General features: G+C 41.6%; 1 protein-coding gene across 1 annotated transcript in view; it reads left to right on the top strand.

Annotated features, from left to right (window-relative positions):
* The window catches only part of TYR (tyrosinase), a 61,363-nt gene extending 57,521 nt beyond the window's left edge, over positions 1-3,842 (top strand). The window contains exon 5 of the mRNA XM_039342951.1: positions 2,430-3,842. Coding sequence (XP_039198885.1) covers positions 2,430-2,650 — 221 coding nt within the window. The 3' untranslated portion in view covers positions 2,651-3,842. The remainder of the gene's footprint in view (positions 1-2,429) is intronic.
* The last annotated feature ends 15,896 nt before the right edge of the window (positions 3,843-19,738 follow it).

Here is a 19,738-nt window from a genome sequence, read left to right as displayed (position 1 = left end):
TCTTCCTTGTTTCTAAGTGGTATTTCTTGATTAGGTATTCTTTGGTCTTCTTGTTCTTCAGCTTCTTTTCTTTCATCTGTTCTAGCTTGCTTGCATGTGATCTTAACTTGCTGATCTTATTTTCTAGTCTAACCTTCCATTTTTGTGGTGCACTGTTTGTTTGTTTTTCTTTTTTGTTGATTTTACATCCCAGGTATTCTGTTATAACTGCAGCTGTGCTGTACATTAGTTGGTTTGTTATTATTATTATTATTATTATTATTATTATTATTATTATTATTATTATTATTATTATTATTATTATTATTATTATTATATGACTCTGGAACACTGTCGTATATGCTGGTGGTCAAACGACCGGATTTTGATGAAGCGGTCACAGGGATGCAACCGTCATATGTGCGAAGAACAGCCATAAGTCACTTTTTCAGCATTGTTGAAACTTCAAATGGTTGTTAAACAAATGGTCATAAGTCAAAGATTACCTATACTTCAGCTTCCAGTAACAATTTCCTCCCTCAGAAATTTTTGCTTTCTGAAAGTGAAGATTTTAGCTTGTGACTTGATCAAGATGGATTGGCATTGATGCAAAGTCTTCCCCCAGCTCTCTTCCCCATTATTTTTTATTAGACTTGACTGGCCATATGGCTAGCCTGAATTACTTACATTAATTTGAGAGGAATATTCATTTTATATTCTTCCTTTTTGCCTATGCTCATTAAGTGGCAGTGTCTAACTCACAACAGTGATTGATCTCAAAGAGCTAAGAAAGTTCATATCTGTTGTCTTGAATAAATAGTACTTGAGTGAAAGGTGACCAGACATAGCATTTGAGAGACAAGAGATGGAATACTAGTTTCAAATATCTCGTATACAGGTAGTCCTCGACTTACAACAGTTCGTTTAGTGACCGTTCAAATTTACAGTGGCACTGGAAAAAGAGACTTAGGACTGTTTTCACACTTACGACCGTTGCAGCATCACATAACAAAATTTGGAATCTCGGCCACTGGTTCATATTTACGATGATTGCAGTGCCCGGGGGATACGTGTTCGTCTTCTGACAAGCAAAGTCATTGGGGAAGCCCGATTCATTGAGCAACTGTGTTACTAACTTAACAACGGCAATGATTCACTTAACAACTGTGGCAAAGGTCATAAAATGAGGCAAAACTCATTTAACAATTGTCTCGCTTAGCAACAGAAAGTTCGGACTCCATTGTCAGAAGTCAAGGACTACATGTATATAGAAAAAAGGATGTTCTTCTCAGTACTAATATTGAAGTGCTTCCACGGTGAAAGGATTTGCTGGTGACATCGCTGTGTCCCCCAGGAATGCCCAGTTGGGGACTCCTTTCAAATACGTTGCCCCCCCTCCAAAGTGGTATCCGTTTATCTACTCACCATCACTCGCTTTTGAACCGCTGGGTCTGCAGGAGCTGGAGCATGTGACGGGAGCTCATCCTGACCTGCGGCAGCACCTGGTCTCAAACACGAGCCTGCCGATCATCAGCCCAGCATTTTAACCTCATGAGCCACCGAGCATCTCCCCTCATTGAGCTAGATAAGTGGGGGCTTCATGGTGACATCCCTTCATGTAGTTTTCTTGACCACAGTAAAGAAATGTTTGGCCACTGATTTTTTTCTGGGATTTTTTTTTTGTTGTTGTTGTTTTGTTTTAACATTCGAATCTAGGTTAGAGTCCTGGGCTTTTGTGATAGGTTCATATTTTATAACTCACCAGATTTCTGGTCAGTTTCTCATTCCAGGCAAGGATACTTTATATGAAATAGAAGACATGTCCTATTGTGTAGTGCAGTGGTTCTCAACCTGTGGGTCGGGACCCCATTTCACGGGGGTTGCCAAACAACGGAGTCTGCCATTTTTTCCCCCCTTTTCCTTAGCTGTGCTACTCCCTTTTATTCTATTGGCTTTTGAAAGCCAATAGAATAGACTCTCTTGAATAGAGTCTAATTCTATTGGCTTTCAAAGCCAATAGGAATTGTCCAGGCTGTCTCTGCCCTGCTGAGCCCGCCAAAAGTCCCATTCTGCAAACGGTGCTGCACCAGCTGAGTAGTCCTCGACTTACGACCGGTTGAGTAGTCCTCAACTTACGAACAGTTGGGGGTCACGGCATTAAAAAAGTTGAGAACCACTGGTGTAGTGGGTTTTGAAGGCAATAACCAGACCAGTATTATGCAAAAGTGTTTATTCAACCAAGAACAGAACTGTCAAACACTGGCAACATGCCTGCTATTTATACGTTTCGCCTCTAGGGCATCAACCAATCACAACGCTAGCTTGTTCCCGCTCAAACTTGAATCTTTTGACGTTTCCCTCCAAAACTGTTGGAGGTAGCCTAGCTTTACAGCACCATAATATCAGTATTAATACATAACATGTCCTTTTCTCTCTCTTTCTTTTTACAGCCTCTCCCTTTCAGATTTTCCTCATCTCTCACTTGGAACAAGCTCATCAGATCTGGCCATGGTTACTCGGAGCTGGTGTGATTGGTGCCATAATAGCAATGGCCATCAAAGGACTTGTCGCATTAGGAACTCGAAAGAAGAAAAGAAACACAGAAGAGACCCAGCTTTTACTCACAGAGGAAGAAAATTATCCGCACATTAAGTATCAGTCACACTTATAAAACCATCCCGGTGCAGACACCTAAAGCTATCTTTGTGATGATGTCCCAAGGGTGCTTTTTCAAAAGGCAATTGGACTTTGTTTTTCCTTGAAGATGTTTCACTTCTCATCCAAGAAGCTTCTTCAAATCTGGCTGAATGGGGGAGGATGGAAGGATTTATATTCCTTCTAGTTATCTGGTTGTTAGCGCTCTTTCTGAGAGTTGTTGAGGCCACTCTGTGCCCTCGGGGTCACCTGAGTAGTGCAAATGGTTGTGGAGCCTTCTTAGAACTGCTGAAAGAACTGTGTCGTAAACAGGAGCTATATGGTGTCATTTCCTGTTTACAACCCAGTCAGGACCATTCAGCAGAATTGAAGAAGCTTCTTGGATGAGAAGTGAAACATCTTCAAGGGGAAAAAAAAAAAAGAACAGTTGCCTTTTGAAAAAGCACCTTTGGGACAACCATGGCCTGGAAGATTGAGAATCTCCATCAACATCTGTGATGACATCTTTTGAGGATTCCCAAACTTGGTGGGCTGTGTCCCTATTTACAAAATATTTTTCTATTCAATATTCCTCCTCCTCTACAAAATAGTTGTCATTATGTGTGATCTTTGCATTAAGCCTCTCCGGTGGATTTCAAAACAGGTCAAGAAATGTGAGAAACCCTTAATAATCCCTGGGGAACTATCGTTTGGATCCCTATCCTGATGTCACTCCATGTTAAACTTTGAGAAAAGACCAGCAGATGACACACGAGATCTGTTGGATTCCATTGACCCTGGCCTGTAAATTCAAGTTATTTTAAGGTGCTAATTGAAATTAAAGTCATTGAAAACTGTCTAATAGTCATTCCTAAGCTGACTTTCAGGTCTCCTTTATATCTGCAACAAAGTTGGTGGAGTGGTGATGAAAGGATAAAGGTTTTCTTTTTTAATGTATGTTTGTGTTGTCTGAATGGCGCATATTATGTTGCATACTAAGGCTTATCAAGTGCGCAGAGGAATATGAGCTACATATTCTTCCTGTTCCAAAAGGCAAATGGACTTTCTTGGTTTTTTTCTATGAAAGCATTTCACTTCTTAACCAGTTATAAAGAAGCTTCTTGAATGAGAAGTGTGTCAGAGCGTGCAGTCTTATTGCGCTGAGATAACCCAGGAGTAAACACAGTAAACAGTGGTCTATATTAAATGGTGGTTTATCTTACACTATCTATAACAGGGGTGTTAAACTCGCAATGTCACATGACATGTCGGGATGTATAGCAACTTTTTTTCCATTGCTGGCAATGGGGTGGGTGCGGTTTCACTATAATGCATCCGGCCTGCAGGCCAGCAGTTTGATACCCCGATCTACAATATCATACACCAGGAACAATATACATACACGTGCTAACACAGCAGGCTACAACACACAGCATTTACAGCAGGAAAACGAAAGAGAACACAGCAGCAGAGCCTTCCTTTTACACAAAGGCTCTTAAATGGACACAGACCCTGCTGAGTCATTCCCATCATTACATCATACATCTACATTATACAAGCTGGTTAGCTGTTAAATTATTACCTTGACAAAGTGAAACATTTTCAAAGAAAAAAAAAAACAGGAAAGTCCAGTTGCCTTTTGGAAAAGAAACACCTTTGAGACAACCATGACCTGGATGATTAACGATCTCCAAGTTCTGAGATTAATGAAACAAATAAAAATGGACTTGGAAAGATGGGAAAATCTTCAATTATCACTTTTAGGAAGAATAGCGACAGTTAAGATGAACATTTTACCAAAGCTCATTTTCTTATTTCAAACAGTGCCTGTTAAACTTACTAAGAATTTTTTTGATGATTTAAATGCAATGATTTTAAGATTTATATGGCAAAAAAAGAAGGCAAGAATCAAATGTAAATTGTTACAAGAATCTAAGGATAGAGGGGGCTTTGGACTTCCAGATTGGAGACTTTACTATCAAGCAGCTATTTTGCTTTGGCTTAAAGAATGGATTGTATTGAGAAATAAAAGATTGCTTTATTTAGAGGAACATGACCTTCAGCTAGGTTGGCATGTTTTTATATGGTATGAGAAATCTAAAGCACATAAGTACTTTCACAATCATGCGATAAGAAACGTACTACTTTCAGAATGGGAGAAAATTAAACATAAAATATACATGAAAATACCTGAGTGGCTTTCAACAATGGAAGCATTTGCTTATCCAAATCTGATTAATTATGACAAACTGGTTAGTTATAAAGATATTTTAGATAAAGAGGGAAAACTTAAGGACAGGCAAACTTTACAATTACAAAGTATTGATTTGACATGGTGGTCCTACTTGCAAATTCAAACAAGATATGAAAAAGATATAAATCGACAGGTTTTTACAAAGAACAGACCCATTGGATAAAATTTTGTTAAAAACAGATGAGAATTTTATTAGAAAATTTTATAAATTTCTTCTAAACTGGAAGATGGAAGAAGAACAAGTGAAAGAAACAATGATAGTATGGGCAAAGAACTTTGGATATTCTATAAATTTGGAAGACTGGCAAAAACTTTGGGATAAAAACATTAAGCTTACAAAAGCAGTAGCATATAAAGAAAACTCATATAAGATGGCATATGACACCAGTTCACTTAGCGAAAATGTTTAAAAATATTTCGGATATTTGCTGGAAATGTAAACAACAACCAGGCACTTATTACCATGCCTGGTGGATATGCCCTATCGCTAAGAAATATTGGTCTAAGATTCATAGATGGTTGGAAAAGATGATGAAACTACAAATAGAATTTAAACCAGAATTGTTTTTGTTAGGAATAATAAGACCTAATTATGGTAAAGAGAATGACTACTTGATATTGCATGTTTTAACTGCTGCAAGGATAGTATTTGCCCAATTTTGGAAAAATGAGAATCTACCATCTGACCAGATTATTATTACCAAAATTCTAGAGTGTGCAGAAATGGATAGACTAACATTAGAAATGAAAGAAAAAAGATGATTCAATTTATTTTAGAACTTGAGAAAAATTTTATCAATGGTTAGAGACACATTAGAACTTGAAGGATTTAATATTTTAGAATAGATGACTGATTTTTAATCGAGCTCTAACTAACATTTTGATGACACAATTACTTTTCCTGATTTCCTGATTTTCATTTGTTACTTTTGATTGTTAGGATTTATTTTCTTATTTTTTTTGTGTGATTTTATTAGTAGTATTTACTTAATAGATCAACGTATTTGTTTACTAATTATTTTTAATATGTTACAGTTTAAGCTTTGTTAAAAATGGTTGAATATGATACTTACTCATTATTATGAACCGGACGGTTGCTTGTTTGTTGAAATATGTGATTGTACCTATCCTTATTTTACCCTAATTCCTTATTTTCTTCCCCTCCCCCTTTCCTTTTACCCTTCCCTTTACCACACCTGTATTGTTCCTATTTTTCCTTACCTATATAAATTTTGTTTTAAAAAAAAGGATCTCCAAGTTCTTCTTCTTGTGCCATAATAGCTGGAGAAATGAACCATCGAGTGATGATGGGAATATTCACATGTATTATGAAGTTTTGAAGTCATAGCAATTATCAATTTTATAAATTTTTAAACAGAATATTAAACAGAATATTTCTGTTTAATTCCTGTGTTCCAACCCCAATTGGCAATTGAGGTTGGAACACAGGAATTAAACAGAAATATTCTGAATCACCTTTTTTTGATCCCACTCCATTTTTTTTAGAGAGGAGGATAATTAAGTAAAACTATGAAGAGTTAGGATGGATTCAGGATTCATTAGATATGAGGAACCAGGTAGTCCCATCAAACAAATGCCTTATATTACTTGCACACACCCTACTTTGTCATATTACACAGCAATCATCTTTTATTTCAATATTATCCAAAGGCATCTCCAGATTGTCTCGCTCTGGAATCTGCTTCATGACTCTTTGTTCTGCACACTGTAATCTGTAGGCAAATACTGAGTTGATTTATTTCTGACTTAGCTGGCATGTACTGTATCTCAAATTACTAAAAAAAAAATGTTCTAATTGCAGCAACAGTGCTTTGAGGAGCTTGCGGGTGATCCATTGGAAAAGATTCTTGCCTCTCTCCTTCTTCTGGTTCAGTGATGGCGAACCTTTTAGAGACCGAGTGCCCAAAAACTGACCCGCCTCTGCCCCCACCCTGCCCACTCTGCTCCACTCCGCCCTGCCCTACCCACCTGCAGGGCCACTCACTACCTCCATGGCCACCACAGATCTCCCAGGCAGCCCTGCAGTGCCATGGTGGCCATGCCCTCCACCCATGCCCTGCAGCATTATCTGGGGCATGAGGACGGAGTCTTGTCTCTGCTGCCCGGTTTCTATGTGCTTGGCTGCACTGCTCCGCATGGGCCACACATGGGGACCTCTCCTCCGGGGGGGGGGCTGGTGAAGAGGAGGCCGTGGGGAGAGGTGGTGCTGGGGCGACGGCACGTGTGCCCACAGAGAGCATTGTCGCCTCTGGCACGCGTGCCATAGGTTTGCCACCACTGTTCTTGTTATGTCCTGGGCCTGCTGAATCACTCAGCAGGTGCAGGAAGCTGCAAAAGGCCCGGGCAGACCACGTGGATGCATGCGCAAGTCGGGAGAAGGCACTAACTAACAAAATGAAATTCAATGGTGAAAAAAGCAAGGTTCTACATTTAGGCAAGAAAAACCAAATGCACAAGTACAGCATAGGTGGCACCATGCTCAATAGTAGTAACTGTGAGAGGGACCTCAGAGTCCTAGTAGACAATCACCTAAATATGAGCCAGCAGTGTGCTGCAGCTGCTAAAAAGGCCAACACAGTGCTAGGCTGCATTAACAGAGGGATAGAATCAAGATCACGTGAAATATTAATACCACTCTACAGTGCCTTGGTAAGGCCACACTTGGAATACTGCATCCAGTTTTGGTCACCACGATGTAAAAAAGATGTTGAAACTCTAGAAAGAATACAGAGAAGAGCAACAAAGATGATTAGGGGACTGGAGGCTAAAACATAATAAGGAACGGCTGCTGGAATTGGGTATGTCTAGTTTAATGAAGAGAAGGACGAGGGGGGACACGATAGCGGTCTTCCAATATCTCACGGGCTGCCACAAAGAAGAGGGAATCAAGCTATTCTCCAAAGCACCTGAAGGCAGGACAAGAAACAATGGATGGAAACTAATCAAGGAAAGAAGCAACCTAGAACTAAGGAGAACAATCTGCCTCCAGAAACGGTGAATGCTCCAACACTGGAAGTTTTTAAGAAGAGACTGGACAGCCATTTGTCCGAAATGGTATAGGGTTTCCTTCCTGAGCAGGGGGCTGGACTAGATGATATCCCAGGTCCCTTCCAACTTTATTATTATTATTATTATAAATACGTTGCATTGATTGACTGTTGTTACTCCTGCCTCGTCTCAATGCCTTTACATCGAAAACAGAACAGTTCTGGTTCCTAACGGGTGGCAACTGGTAGAAACTAATCAAGGAGAAAAGCAACCTAGAACTAAGGAGAAACTTCCTGACAGTGAGAACAATTAACCAGAGGAACAACCTGCCTCCAGAAGTGGTGAATGCTCCAACACTGGACGTTTTTAAGAAGAAACTGGACAGCCATTTGTCTGAAATGGTGTAGGGTTTCCTGCCTGAGCAGGGGGTTGGACCAGATGACCTCCAAGGTCCCTTCCAACTTTACTACTGTTATTATTATAAATACGTTGCATTGATTGGCTGTTGTTACTCCTGCCTCGTCTCAATGCCTTTACATCGAAAACAGAACAGTTCTGGTTCCTAAGCTTCCCTGGGCTTAAAGCAGAAAGATGGTATGCCAGTTTCACACATTTATAGATATTCCTCGCCTTGCAACCTTCAGTTAAGTGACTGTTTGAGGTTACAACAGTACTGAAAAAAAGGGAATTATGAGTATTTTTCATACTTGTGACCATTGCAGCATCCCCATGGTCATGTGATCAAAATTCAGACCGCTTGGCAACTGACTCATATTTATGACAGTTGCAGTGCCCTGGGGTCACGTGACAAGCAAAGGCCCAATGGGGAAGCCAGAGTCACTTTGGGAAAAAACGATGAGCCATTAAAGCAAGGATTTGTAACCTGGAGGACTGATGTGAAAACGTGGAATTTTGTGACGAGCCAATACATTGGAGTCAAAAATATGTCTAGAAATGCAGGTAGTCCTCAGGTGATGACCGCAACTGAGCCCAACATTTCTGCTGCTAAGCAAGACATGTGTTAAGTGAATTTTGCCCCATTTTATGATCTTCCCTGCCACAGTTGTTAAATGAATCACTGCAGTTGCTGAGTGACATGGTTGTTAAGTGAATCTGGCTTCTCCAATGACTTTTCTTGTCAGAAGATCACAAAAGGGGATTACGTGACACCCTCCCAGGACACTGCAACCATCATAAATGTGAGTCGGTTGTCAAGTGTCTGAATTTTGATCCTATGACCATGGGGATGCTGCCACGGTCGTAAGTGTGGAAAACGGTCATAAATCACTTTTTTCAGTGCTGTTGTAATTTTGAATGGTCACTAAATGAACGGTTGTAAGTTGAGGACTACTTGTATAAGCACATATTGGAGAAAAACTGAAGTACAGGTCACTATTTGTTTAGTGACCATTCAAAGTGTCAATAACACTGAAAAAAAAAAAAGAGACTTAGGCCTGGTTTTTGCAGCCATCGCCATGGTTGCATGATCAAAGTTCAGACACTTGGCAACTGGCATGTACTTATGACAGTTGAACTATCCAGGAGTCATGTGATCACCATTTGTAACCTTTCCGGCCATCTTCTAACAGGCGAAGTCAATGAGGGAAACCAGATTTGTTTAATGACCGAATGATTCACTTAACAACTGTGGCAAGAAAGGTCATAAAATGGGGCAAAACTCACTTAACAAGTGTCTTGCTTAGCACTGGAAATCTTGGGCTCAATCGTGGTCGTAAGTCGAGGACCACCTGTATATTTTTTTATAGAAGTAAGCTTGCATAGATGGGTCCATAAAATTTCCAGCTTTTCTGAAAAGCAAAAAACTATAGCTGTTTCCTGCTTAAAATTCCAGCAGTGTTGCAAGATTGCGGTTTACTGAAAAGCCACAAATGCTTTCCTGATCGTAACAGCTCGGGGAAAAAATATAGGTGGCTTTATTGAAAGTTTCTGTTCATGACAATATATTTTCATAACACCCAATACATTTCTGTAACAGTTCTCTGTCAGATGCACTCCTGGTGACTGTAGCAATTAAGATGAATTGAATCTGGATTTGAGGGATCTTTTATCTGGAATGACGGGCTGAATGGCACAGACTCAAAATTTCTTTGACTTTTCAGACAGGGACAATAGAAGATCTTCAGCAGTTCTGTTCACTACTTCAGTCATTCAGTAGAAAACGGCACCAGGGAAGAAAAAGAATTGGCAATGCACAACTGTGATGGGATCTCCCATTGCGTGACTCAATAATGGTAATAGCAACAGCTCTTAGACTTATATATCGCTTCATAGTGCTTTACAGCCCTCTCTGAGGGGTATATAGAGTCAGCATATTTGCCCCCAACAATCTGGGTCCTCAGTTTACCAACCTTGGAAGACTGAGTCAAGCTTGAACTCCAGGCTGTGGGCAGAGTTAGCCTGCAATTCTAACCACTGCACCACCAGGGCTCTTATTATAGAAGGTAAGAATGAAAGATATTTTGAAGCTAGGGAAAAACAGGCTTGAGAAATATTAAATTTTGCACCCAGTTCTATTAAAAAGAAGGTCTCTGTTTAATTGGCGCCTTGGGTGCAATCCCAAAACAACTGGAGCACACCATTGGCATTGACAAATTCACCATTAGTCAATTGCAAAAGGCGGCCTTACTAGGAACTGCTTCCATCCTGTGATGATATCTGTAATACCATCAAACATCCACATCTGCCTCTCCCAGGTCCTTGGTAAGGACGCGATAGGCAGACAAAAATGCCTAGTCTGAACATCTGGCTGACTGTGCGATGAATAATAATAATAATAATAATAATAATAATAATAATAATAATAATGAAGTTGAAAGGGACCTTGGATGTCATTGAGTCCAACCCCCTGCTCAGGCAGGAAACCCTATACCATTTCAGACAAATATGTCCTTTAATATTTTAATGGCTGTTGCCAGATTCCTATGGGGTCATGTGGGAGTCATGGCTGGCTGTTTTCTGCCTTTGTTAAGATTTTTCTCCTCTTCTCCTTTAGGGGAAATATTCTATCCTGTCTCTTTTTAATATTAAGAATAAATTTTATTCTGGGGAGGGGGAGCCTTCATACAGTACTTTCAGAGCTTGCTTGTTTTCTTGCAGACGTTTCCTTACCCAACTAAGTAACATCAGCATGATTACCTAATTGGGTGATGGAACATCTACAAGAAAGAACCAAGCTGAGAGAGCACCGAAGATCCAAAGAGGAAACATTTTTTGCTCCTAAACGACCTCCAGCCTCTTCCAGTTGCCACCCCAACAAAGAGGCTAAATATTTCACCTTGAAAAGATAAAGGTCATGTCCAAATCTAGGGCACAGTGTTCATCTCCGTTTCTTGGCCAAAGGAGCTAGAATTGTCCAAAGACAATTTCCGTGGTCACGTGGCCACTAGGGCTGTATGCCAAAGGTGTATGGAATACTGTTACCTTCCTATCAAAGTGTTACCTATTTACCTACATGCATTTGCATGCTTTCAAACTGCTAGGTGGGCAGGAGCTGGAGCAAGGAACGGGAGCTCACCCCTTTGCCAAGGGCTCAGATTTCAAACCAGAGCTGTCAGCTTTCTAGCTGACATACTCAGTGTCTTTAAATATTAGTACACCCCAAGGTGAGAGCTATTATCTCCCAAGGCTGAAGAAATATCAAAATGAAAATGAAAGATGTTGAGACTCTAGAAAGAGTACAGAGAAGAGCAACAAAGAGGATCAGGGGACTGGAGGCTAAAGTATATAAGGAAAGGTTGCTGGAATTGGGTGTGTCTAGTTTAATGAAGAGAAGGACAAGGGGGGACAGGATAGCAGTGTTCCAATATCTCAGGGGCTGCCACAAAGAAGAGGGAGTCAAGCTATTTTCCAAAGCACCTGAAGTCAGGACAAAAAGCAACGGGTGGAAACTAATCAAGGAGAGAAGCAACCTAGAAGTACGGAGAAACTTCCTGACAGTGAGAACAATTAACCAGTGGAACAACCTGCCTCCAGAAGCGTGAATGCACCAACACTGGAAGTTTTTAAGAAGAGACTGGACAGTCATTTGTCTGAAATGGTATAGGATTTCCTGCCTGAGCAGGGGGTTAGACCTTAGATGATCTCCAAGGTCCTTTCCAACTTTATTATTATTATTATTATTATTATTATTATTATTATTATTATTATTATTATTATGGTTCATCGCACAATCAGCCAGATGTTCAGACTGGATTTGGCATTTTGTCTACCTATCGAGTCCTTACCCAGGATCTGGGATAGGCAGATGTGGATGTTTGATGTTTATTACAGATTATCGTCGCAGGATGGAAGCAGTTCCTAGTAAGGCCGCCTTTTGCAATTGACTAATAGCGAATTTGTCAATGCCAATGGTGTTCAAGTGGTGTTCCAGTTGTTTTGGGATTGCACCCAAGGAGCCTATTACTATTATTATTATTATTATTATTATTATTATTATTATATGTAGTTGCTAAAAGGTTGCCTACAACCCACATGAAAGCTGAAATAGAAGACTCTCTCGAGAATAACGTGCTGAAAACCGCATGCCAGTCTGGAGATGGATGGATAATCCCCAGCCTCCCTGTGTTATCCCTTCCTCAGGTTCATTGAAACTCCCTTCCAGTTCCCTTATTCATTCAACCGGAAGTTAGGATTTGTTCAGGGAAGCCTAGAGCTAAAAATGGCACTAGGGCCACAAGTTGTCCATCTAAGCCAGGGGTAGGCAACCTTGGCTCTTTTATGACTCGTGGACTTCAACTCCCAGAATTCCTGAGCCAGAAATTCCCCTGAGGAGAAAGGGAGAGGCTTCCAAGCTGAGCCATGCTGGCTCAGGAATTCTGGGAGTTGAAGTCCACGAGTCATAAAAGAGCCAAGGTTGCCTAGCCCTGATCTAAGCTAATCCTTGTTTAGTGACCAGATGAAATCACACCGGCTCTGAAAAAAAAATGACTTATGACCATTTTTCACCCTTATGACCATTTCAGCATCTCCCTGGTCATGTGATCAAGATTCAGCCGCTTTGCCACTGGCATGTACTTATGGTGGTTGCAGTGTTCCTGGGGTCATGTGATCCCCTTTTGTGACCTTCTGACAAGCAAAGTCAATGGGGGAATCCAGATTCACTTTACAACCGCATTACTAAGTTAACATCTGCAGTGATTCACTTAGCAACTGTGGCAAGGAAGGTCGTAAAGTGGGTCAAAGCTCATTTAACAACTGTCATGCTTAGCCACAGAGATTTTGGGTTCAATTGTGGTCGTAAGTCGAGGACAAGCTGTATTAGGCAGGGCAAGGTATGAACTTTAATGACCCATATTCAAAAATTCTCCAGCTTATTCTTCCAGGAACGTTCTGTTTTCAAACAATTTGGGGCTGGTCCTAAGTTCAGTACAGTACTGAAACCCTACAGTTGTCCCATCATTTAATGTGTGCTTTTGAGAAAATCTGTACTTGCAAAAATAAAGCCCGATTGTTACAGTACTTTTAATACACTAAGTGCTTTGTTGTGTATTGCTACTCAACAATACTGTATCTGAGTGTTGTTCCCATTTTACACAAGTCAATTAGTGCCTGCAACGACGGCATACCAAAAAGGATGCCAAAGTAGCCATTAGTGGTCAACCCTATTATTTAGATGGGGGGGGGAAATAAAATTTGTAACAACTGAAATTGATTTTTAAAACCTTTTCAGAGGATATAAAAAAGCGTCCTTCCTTTTAGCTAAGTTAAGGCAGCTCACAAAGTAATTTCACAGTCGGGCTAATTAAACACAGTTCCATAAAATAACTCACAGCAGGTTAAAATGTATAAAAATAAGGGAGGGGGGAGGAGAACTATATGCCATTAAAGAAAAGTGCAAATCAAATACTTTTCTTGGCATTTGATATAGAAGTGGGGACTTTCCATTTGAGACACCCCAATGCTTTGCAAACTCTACTGGACCAATGTAGGCAACATGGATATGAAAGCAAACAGGAACCCCTCAAATATTGCAACACTGTTATCATGTCACCTCTAGTCTGTCTAGAGCAGGGGTCCCAAACCTGGTCCATGCACCAGTACTGAGCCGTGGCATGCCAGCAACCGGTCTGCACAAACAAACAAAGCCCCATCCGTGAGATGCAAGCAGCACACAAAATAACACACCCTCCGGTCCATGGAAAACCTCTCTCCACGGAAATGGTCCCTGATCCCAAAAAGTTGAGAACCACTGGTCTAGAGAAAAGAAGGACTGGGGGGGGGGAACATAACAACAATGTTCCAATATTTGAGGGACTGCCACAAAGAAAAGGGGGTAAACGTATTTTCCAAAGCACCAGAAGGCAGGACAAGAAACAATGGATGGAAACTAATCAAGGAAAGAATCAACCTGGAATTAAGGAGAAATTTCCTGACAGTGAGGACAATTAACCATTGGAACAGCTTTGCCTTCAGAAGTTGTGGGTGCTTCATCCCTGGAGGTTTTTAAGAAAAGGCTGGACAGCTACCTGTCTGAAATGGCAAAGGGTCTCCTGCTTGAGGTTGGACTAGAAGACCTCCAAGGTCCCTTCCAGCTCTACGCTGCATGTACATATACTGTATATATATGAAAAGTTAGGATCCTCTGGATCTATGTCATGGAGAATGCTTTTTCTAGCCGTTTTCTCAATGGAAATCTAACTATTTAGCTAAATATCTGAATTCTCTTCTAAACTGGCAACATCCACAATATAATCTCTGCCAAATATCTGCTTCCTGATAACTACAAAATTGGCCATAGATATAATCCGAAAGCATTTTTAAGTTTCCTCTCCAGGATCTTGCTCCAAACCTAGCACGGAAATAAATCAATTCTACTGTATGATTCCAAAGACACTGTTTAAAGTATTCAATTGGCAGACAAAATCTGAGCTGGGACATCCTTAATGAATACTTTCACTGATATCTGAACTGTAAAAGAAAAACCTAATTTCAGTCCAATCAGCTCAAGTCCTGGCAGTTACACGTGGAAGTCCGTGTTATTTTTCTGGATAACAAGCCAGAGGTAGTTTGCTATTGTCTTTCTCTAAGGTTTTTTTTCACCCAAATTCCCAGTCTAGCCTACAGCTTTGTGGGGTTTTTGGATGGCTGCCCAAGCATTTGTTAAGGAAATCTGATTATGTTTGGTTTCTGAATTCAGATAACTTCTGCTGGGTGCTGCCACTTCTTGAGAGTTCATTTAAATCAGGGGTCCCCAATCCCTGGTCCGTGGACCGGTACTGGGCTGTCCACAGCTGGAAAGCAGCAAAGGAAGAAGGCCATTGTCTACATGCCCTGGATGTGAGCTTAAACAAAACCCTAAACCTCATGAATTATTGACTTGATCCCAACAAGATTTTTATTGTACTGTTATGCATAGGCTATTTCTCCCATAGGCATTTTTAAATTGCAGGATTTATCAAACTCCCAAAAGTAGCATTGCACTATCATGCTGCATGAACCATCACAATTTAATAGAAAGACGTGTATGTATGTATGTATGTATGTATGTATGTATGTATGTATGTATGTATGTGTGTGTGTGTATATATATATATGTATATATAAACATTTTACATGGGAGAAAACCCGAATAACACCCGACTGCTCTTAAAAAGGTCAGATCCTGAAGTTGAAACTCAAATACTTTGGCCACCTAATGAGAAGGAAGGATTCACTGGAGAAGAGCCTAATGCTGGGAAAGATTGAGGGCAAGAGAAGAAGGGGACGACAGAGAATGAGATGGCTGGATGGAGTCACTGAAGCAGTAGGCGTGAGCTTAAGTGGACTCCAGAAGATGGTGGAGGACAGGAAGGCCTGGAGGAAGGTTGTCCATGGGGTCGTGATGGGTTGGACACGATTTTGCAACAAAAAATAATGTGTGTATGTGTGTGTGTGTATTCTTTTTCTTTACTATATTCCTTTTTTCCTGCACTATTTATTTTTATTACTTTTTAGTTTGCATTAGTCTTCATCTTTTTAATTGTAATGTTAAACAAATTTATTATTCTTTTTTTTAAAAAAAAAAATTCAGAGCAACTGCTCAAAACCAGGCTGTCCATTTCCACCACCTGATGCAAGGGCTGCTGCTATGCCTCCCTTCCTCTGGTTTTATTTCCTTTCGTCTCTGTAGATTTCTCTCTGGGAGTTTCCAGAGAGTATGGCAGTGCATGCTTAATGAAGGCACGCTGCATTGTGAATACACACCAGGACACCCTGCAAGAGCAGCGGCCAGGTGACATATCTTTGTGATTATTAATGGGGTGCCTGGCAGATTTTTTCCTTGCTTGGGTAGAACCAGGGCATGGCTGCATCAACTGACGGGCAAGTCTCTTGATCAGGACCCCCAATCAGTCAAACCAAGTGGGGGCTGTCTTTTCCCCCAGACGCGGGTATGATAAGCAGCAAGAAATGCCCTGCAACAGTGTGAAGACGTATCTCTCGAGTCACAGGGGAGAAGCACAATTGTCATTTTCCTATCCAAGTTCTGCACCCAGAGGGAGAAGCCAGCCGAAGGATCGGAAGACAAACACAATGACCTTGCAATGACAGAATTTTAATGGGTGTCTGGCACTCCTAAAGCAATGCTTTGGCTTGCCAGCCTGCGCGCGCTCTCTCTCGCTCCTTTTTCCAAGTGTTCCTATACACACCAGACTTTTATGTAAGTCTGTTTCTCAGCCTTCATGCTTGTCCTTACCTGAGGTCAACAAGCAGTTTAATCAAGATTTATTTATTAAGCTGTCAAATTTGCTTACCTCCCCAGGGACGCTCTGTTCCCGCTTTTGACAGCCCTGGGAGGTGAAGGAGTTAAAATATAAATATACATACAATGATATCCAGATCAAAGCGCAGATCAAAGAGGGTGACCAAGAAGCCCTTTCTCAAATATTGCTGTCCCTCCCCCTCCAAGTCATGCAGTGAAAGGCTGCAGAGAAGGACGGCTCAAAACGCTCCTTTGGGTCATTCATTGAGGACACGAGAGATGGTCTTCATGGAGACATTTTTCTTCCAGCAACACACATCCGGCAGAATAGGATCCAAATTGGACTATTGACAAAAGTTTCGGTAAAGACTGGGGCTGGGGAGGGGAGGCATGGAGACAATGGCAGGCAGGCTTGACCCACACAGCTACTCCATCTTGGAATCTTATAGGCAGAGATTCAAGGACACAGCTCTGGGTAAGTTCGTTTTTAAAACAGATCCTAGAAAAGCTATAACTACAGCAGGAAATCAGCAATTGGCAACCATTATCAATCAATCGGAATAGAGCTGGAAGGGACCTTGGAGGTCATCTAGTCCAGTGGTTCTCAACCTTTTTAATGCCGCGACCCCCAACCGATCGTAAGTCGAGGACTAGTCAACCGGTCATAAGTCGAGGACCACTCAACTGGTGCAACACTGCTTGCAGAATGGGATTTTTGGCGGGCTCAGCAGGGCAGAGACAGCCTGGACAATTCCTATTGGCTTTCAAAAGCCAATAGAATAAAAGGGAGTAGCACAGCTAACGAAAAGGGGAAACAAATGGCGGACTGCATTGTTTGGCGACCCCCGTGAAATGGTCGTTCGACCCCAAATGGGGTCCCGACCCACAGGTTGAGAACCACTGATCTAGTCCAACACTCTGCTCAAGCAGGAGACCCTATACCAGTGATGGCGAACCTTTTAGAGACTGCAGGCCCAAACTGCAACCAAAACCCGCTTATGTATCGTCGGGTCCCTGGTGGGCGTGCCCCATTGGGTGGGTGTGTCTCATTGGGTGGGCGTGGCTGCGGTGGTAACGGCAGACTGGGTGGGACTAAAAAGTTCATTCAATCAATTCCAACTTTGCGAGATCTTTTTTTTTCCCGCGAGAAGTTGAAATTGATTGATTGAACCCCCCCCTCTTTTTTTATTGCACATAGCGGCAGAGGCCTAAAGCGAAAAGGTTTTATAAAACCCAGCTGAAGGCCTAAGACTGGGGCGACAGCGCACATGCCCACAGAGAGGGCTCTGCATGCCATCTGTGGCACGCGTGCCATAGGTTCCCCACCACGGCCCTATACCATTTCAGACAAGTGGCTCTTCTTAAAGACCTCTAGTGATGAAGCACCCATGTCTGAAGGCAAGCTGTTTCACTGGTTATAAGAAGAATGAAATGGAATTATTTGAAGAGGGCACATCTAGCTGGCTGGCACTTTGCGGAGATGCCCTTCCTATTTCAGCATTTAATTGCAGTTCTCACTTGATTGCCATGGTTGATTGAGTAGGATCTGAAAATCTCTGGATGGATGGCAGAACGACTTAAAACATTAAAAGCATTAAAAAAAAAGAATAGGAAGGCTATAATAAAAATATCAAAAGCAGCTATTCCACAATAACAGAGTTGGAAGGGACCTTGGAGGTCTTCTAGTCCAACCCCCTGCTCAAGCAGGAGACCCTATACCATTTCAGACAAGTGGCTGTCCCATCTCTTCTTAAAGACCTCCGCTGATGAAACACCCACGTCTGAAGGCAAAGCTGTTCCACTGGTTAGTTGTTCTTACTGTTAGGAAGTTTCTCCTTAATTCCAGGTTGCTTCTCTCCTTGATTAATTTTCATCCATTGTTTCTTGCCTTCTGGTGCTTTGGAAAATAAGTTGACCCCTCCTCTTTGTGGCAGTCCCTCAAATACTGGAATACTGCTATCATGTCCCCCTCCCCCCAGTCCTTCTTTTCTTTAGACTAGCCAAACCCAAATCTTGCAACCGTTCTTCATGTTTTACTGGTAGTCTCCAGGCCTTTAGTCATCCTAGTTGCTGTTCTCTGCACTTTTTCCAAAGTCTCAACAACTTTTATGTAACGTGGTGATCAAAATTGTATTCCAGGTGTGGTTTTACTAAGGTTTTATAAAGCGGTACTAATACTTCACATGATTTTGATTCTATGCTTTTATTTATACAATTAGTCTTACCCCAAAAGTAGTTTAGTTCCCAGGTTCAAATCTGACACTTGTTATTCCCACCAATGCACTGTAATTGATGGAAAGCTGGTCTTTTCTTGATGGGAAAAGAGATTGACGTCTGGGCATTGTTACCGTAATTTAATGCACACTTGGACATTTTACAGCCCACTGGCTACATCCGGTCCTTTGGCTATCCCTGTCTGGCCCATACGGTCAGTGGGGGGGGGGGACACAGCAGTGATGGTGGCCCTCCACAACAGTCTTGGGTTTTTCATGTGGCCCTTGGAAAACATAATTGCCCCCCCCTGTTGTAATGGATCCTCCTGGATTCATGGTCCTCCTGTCTGTTCTGACCTTAGATCTCATAGCCATCACCGGATGTTTGCAAGTGGCTTCCAGGATCTTTCTTGGATCCCCAAATGACAAGTATTGATGAACATTAGGAGACATAATTTTTCACCATTTTCACCATTTTGAGGCAGGACATACATGAGAGGTCTCCTTAAGTCCTTTAAGGATCCGGTGGCAGGATAAGATACCAGACACAGATGTCCTCTCCAGAGCAGGCCTATCATCAGTTTACACTCTGTTGATGAAAGCCCAGATGCGCTGGGCGGGCCATGTTGTAAGGATGCCAGATCATCGCATCCCTAAACAGCTCTTCTATGGTGAGCTGTCTCAAGGAAAGCGATTGCACGGGGGACAAAAGAAGCGATACAAAGACACGTTGAAAGCCTCTCTTAAGTCCCTGGATATTAACACCATCTCTTGGGAACTTCTGGCGCATGATCGACCGACATGGCGCACCTTGGTGTACCAGGGTTGCTAGACATATGAACACAGAAGGACAATCTTGGCACAAGAAAAGCGAGCACTCCGCAAAGCCAGAGCTGCAAATGCTGAAGTAACAGTGTCTACATTTCTTTGTTCAGTATGTGGCAGAACATT

Source organism: Crotalus tigris, unplaced genomic scaffold (assembly GCF_016545835.1).
Source record: "Crotalus tigris isolate CLP2741 ecotype Arizona unplaced genomic scaffold, ASM1654583v1 scf7180000017828.1554129, whole genome shotgun sequence".
Taxonomy (NCBI): Eukaryota; Metazoa; Chordata; class Lepidosauria; order Squamata; family Viperidae; genus Crotalus; species Crotalus tigris.
This window is presented reverse-complemented; position numbering and strand designations above follow the sequence as displayed.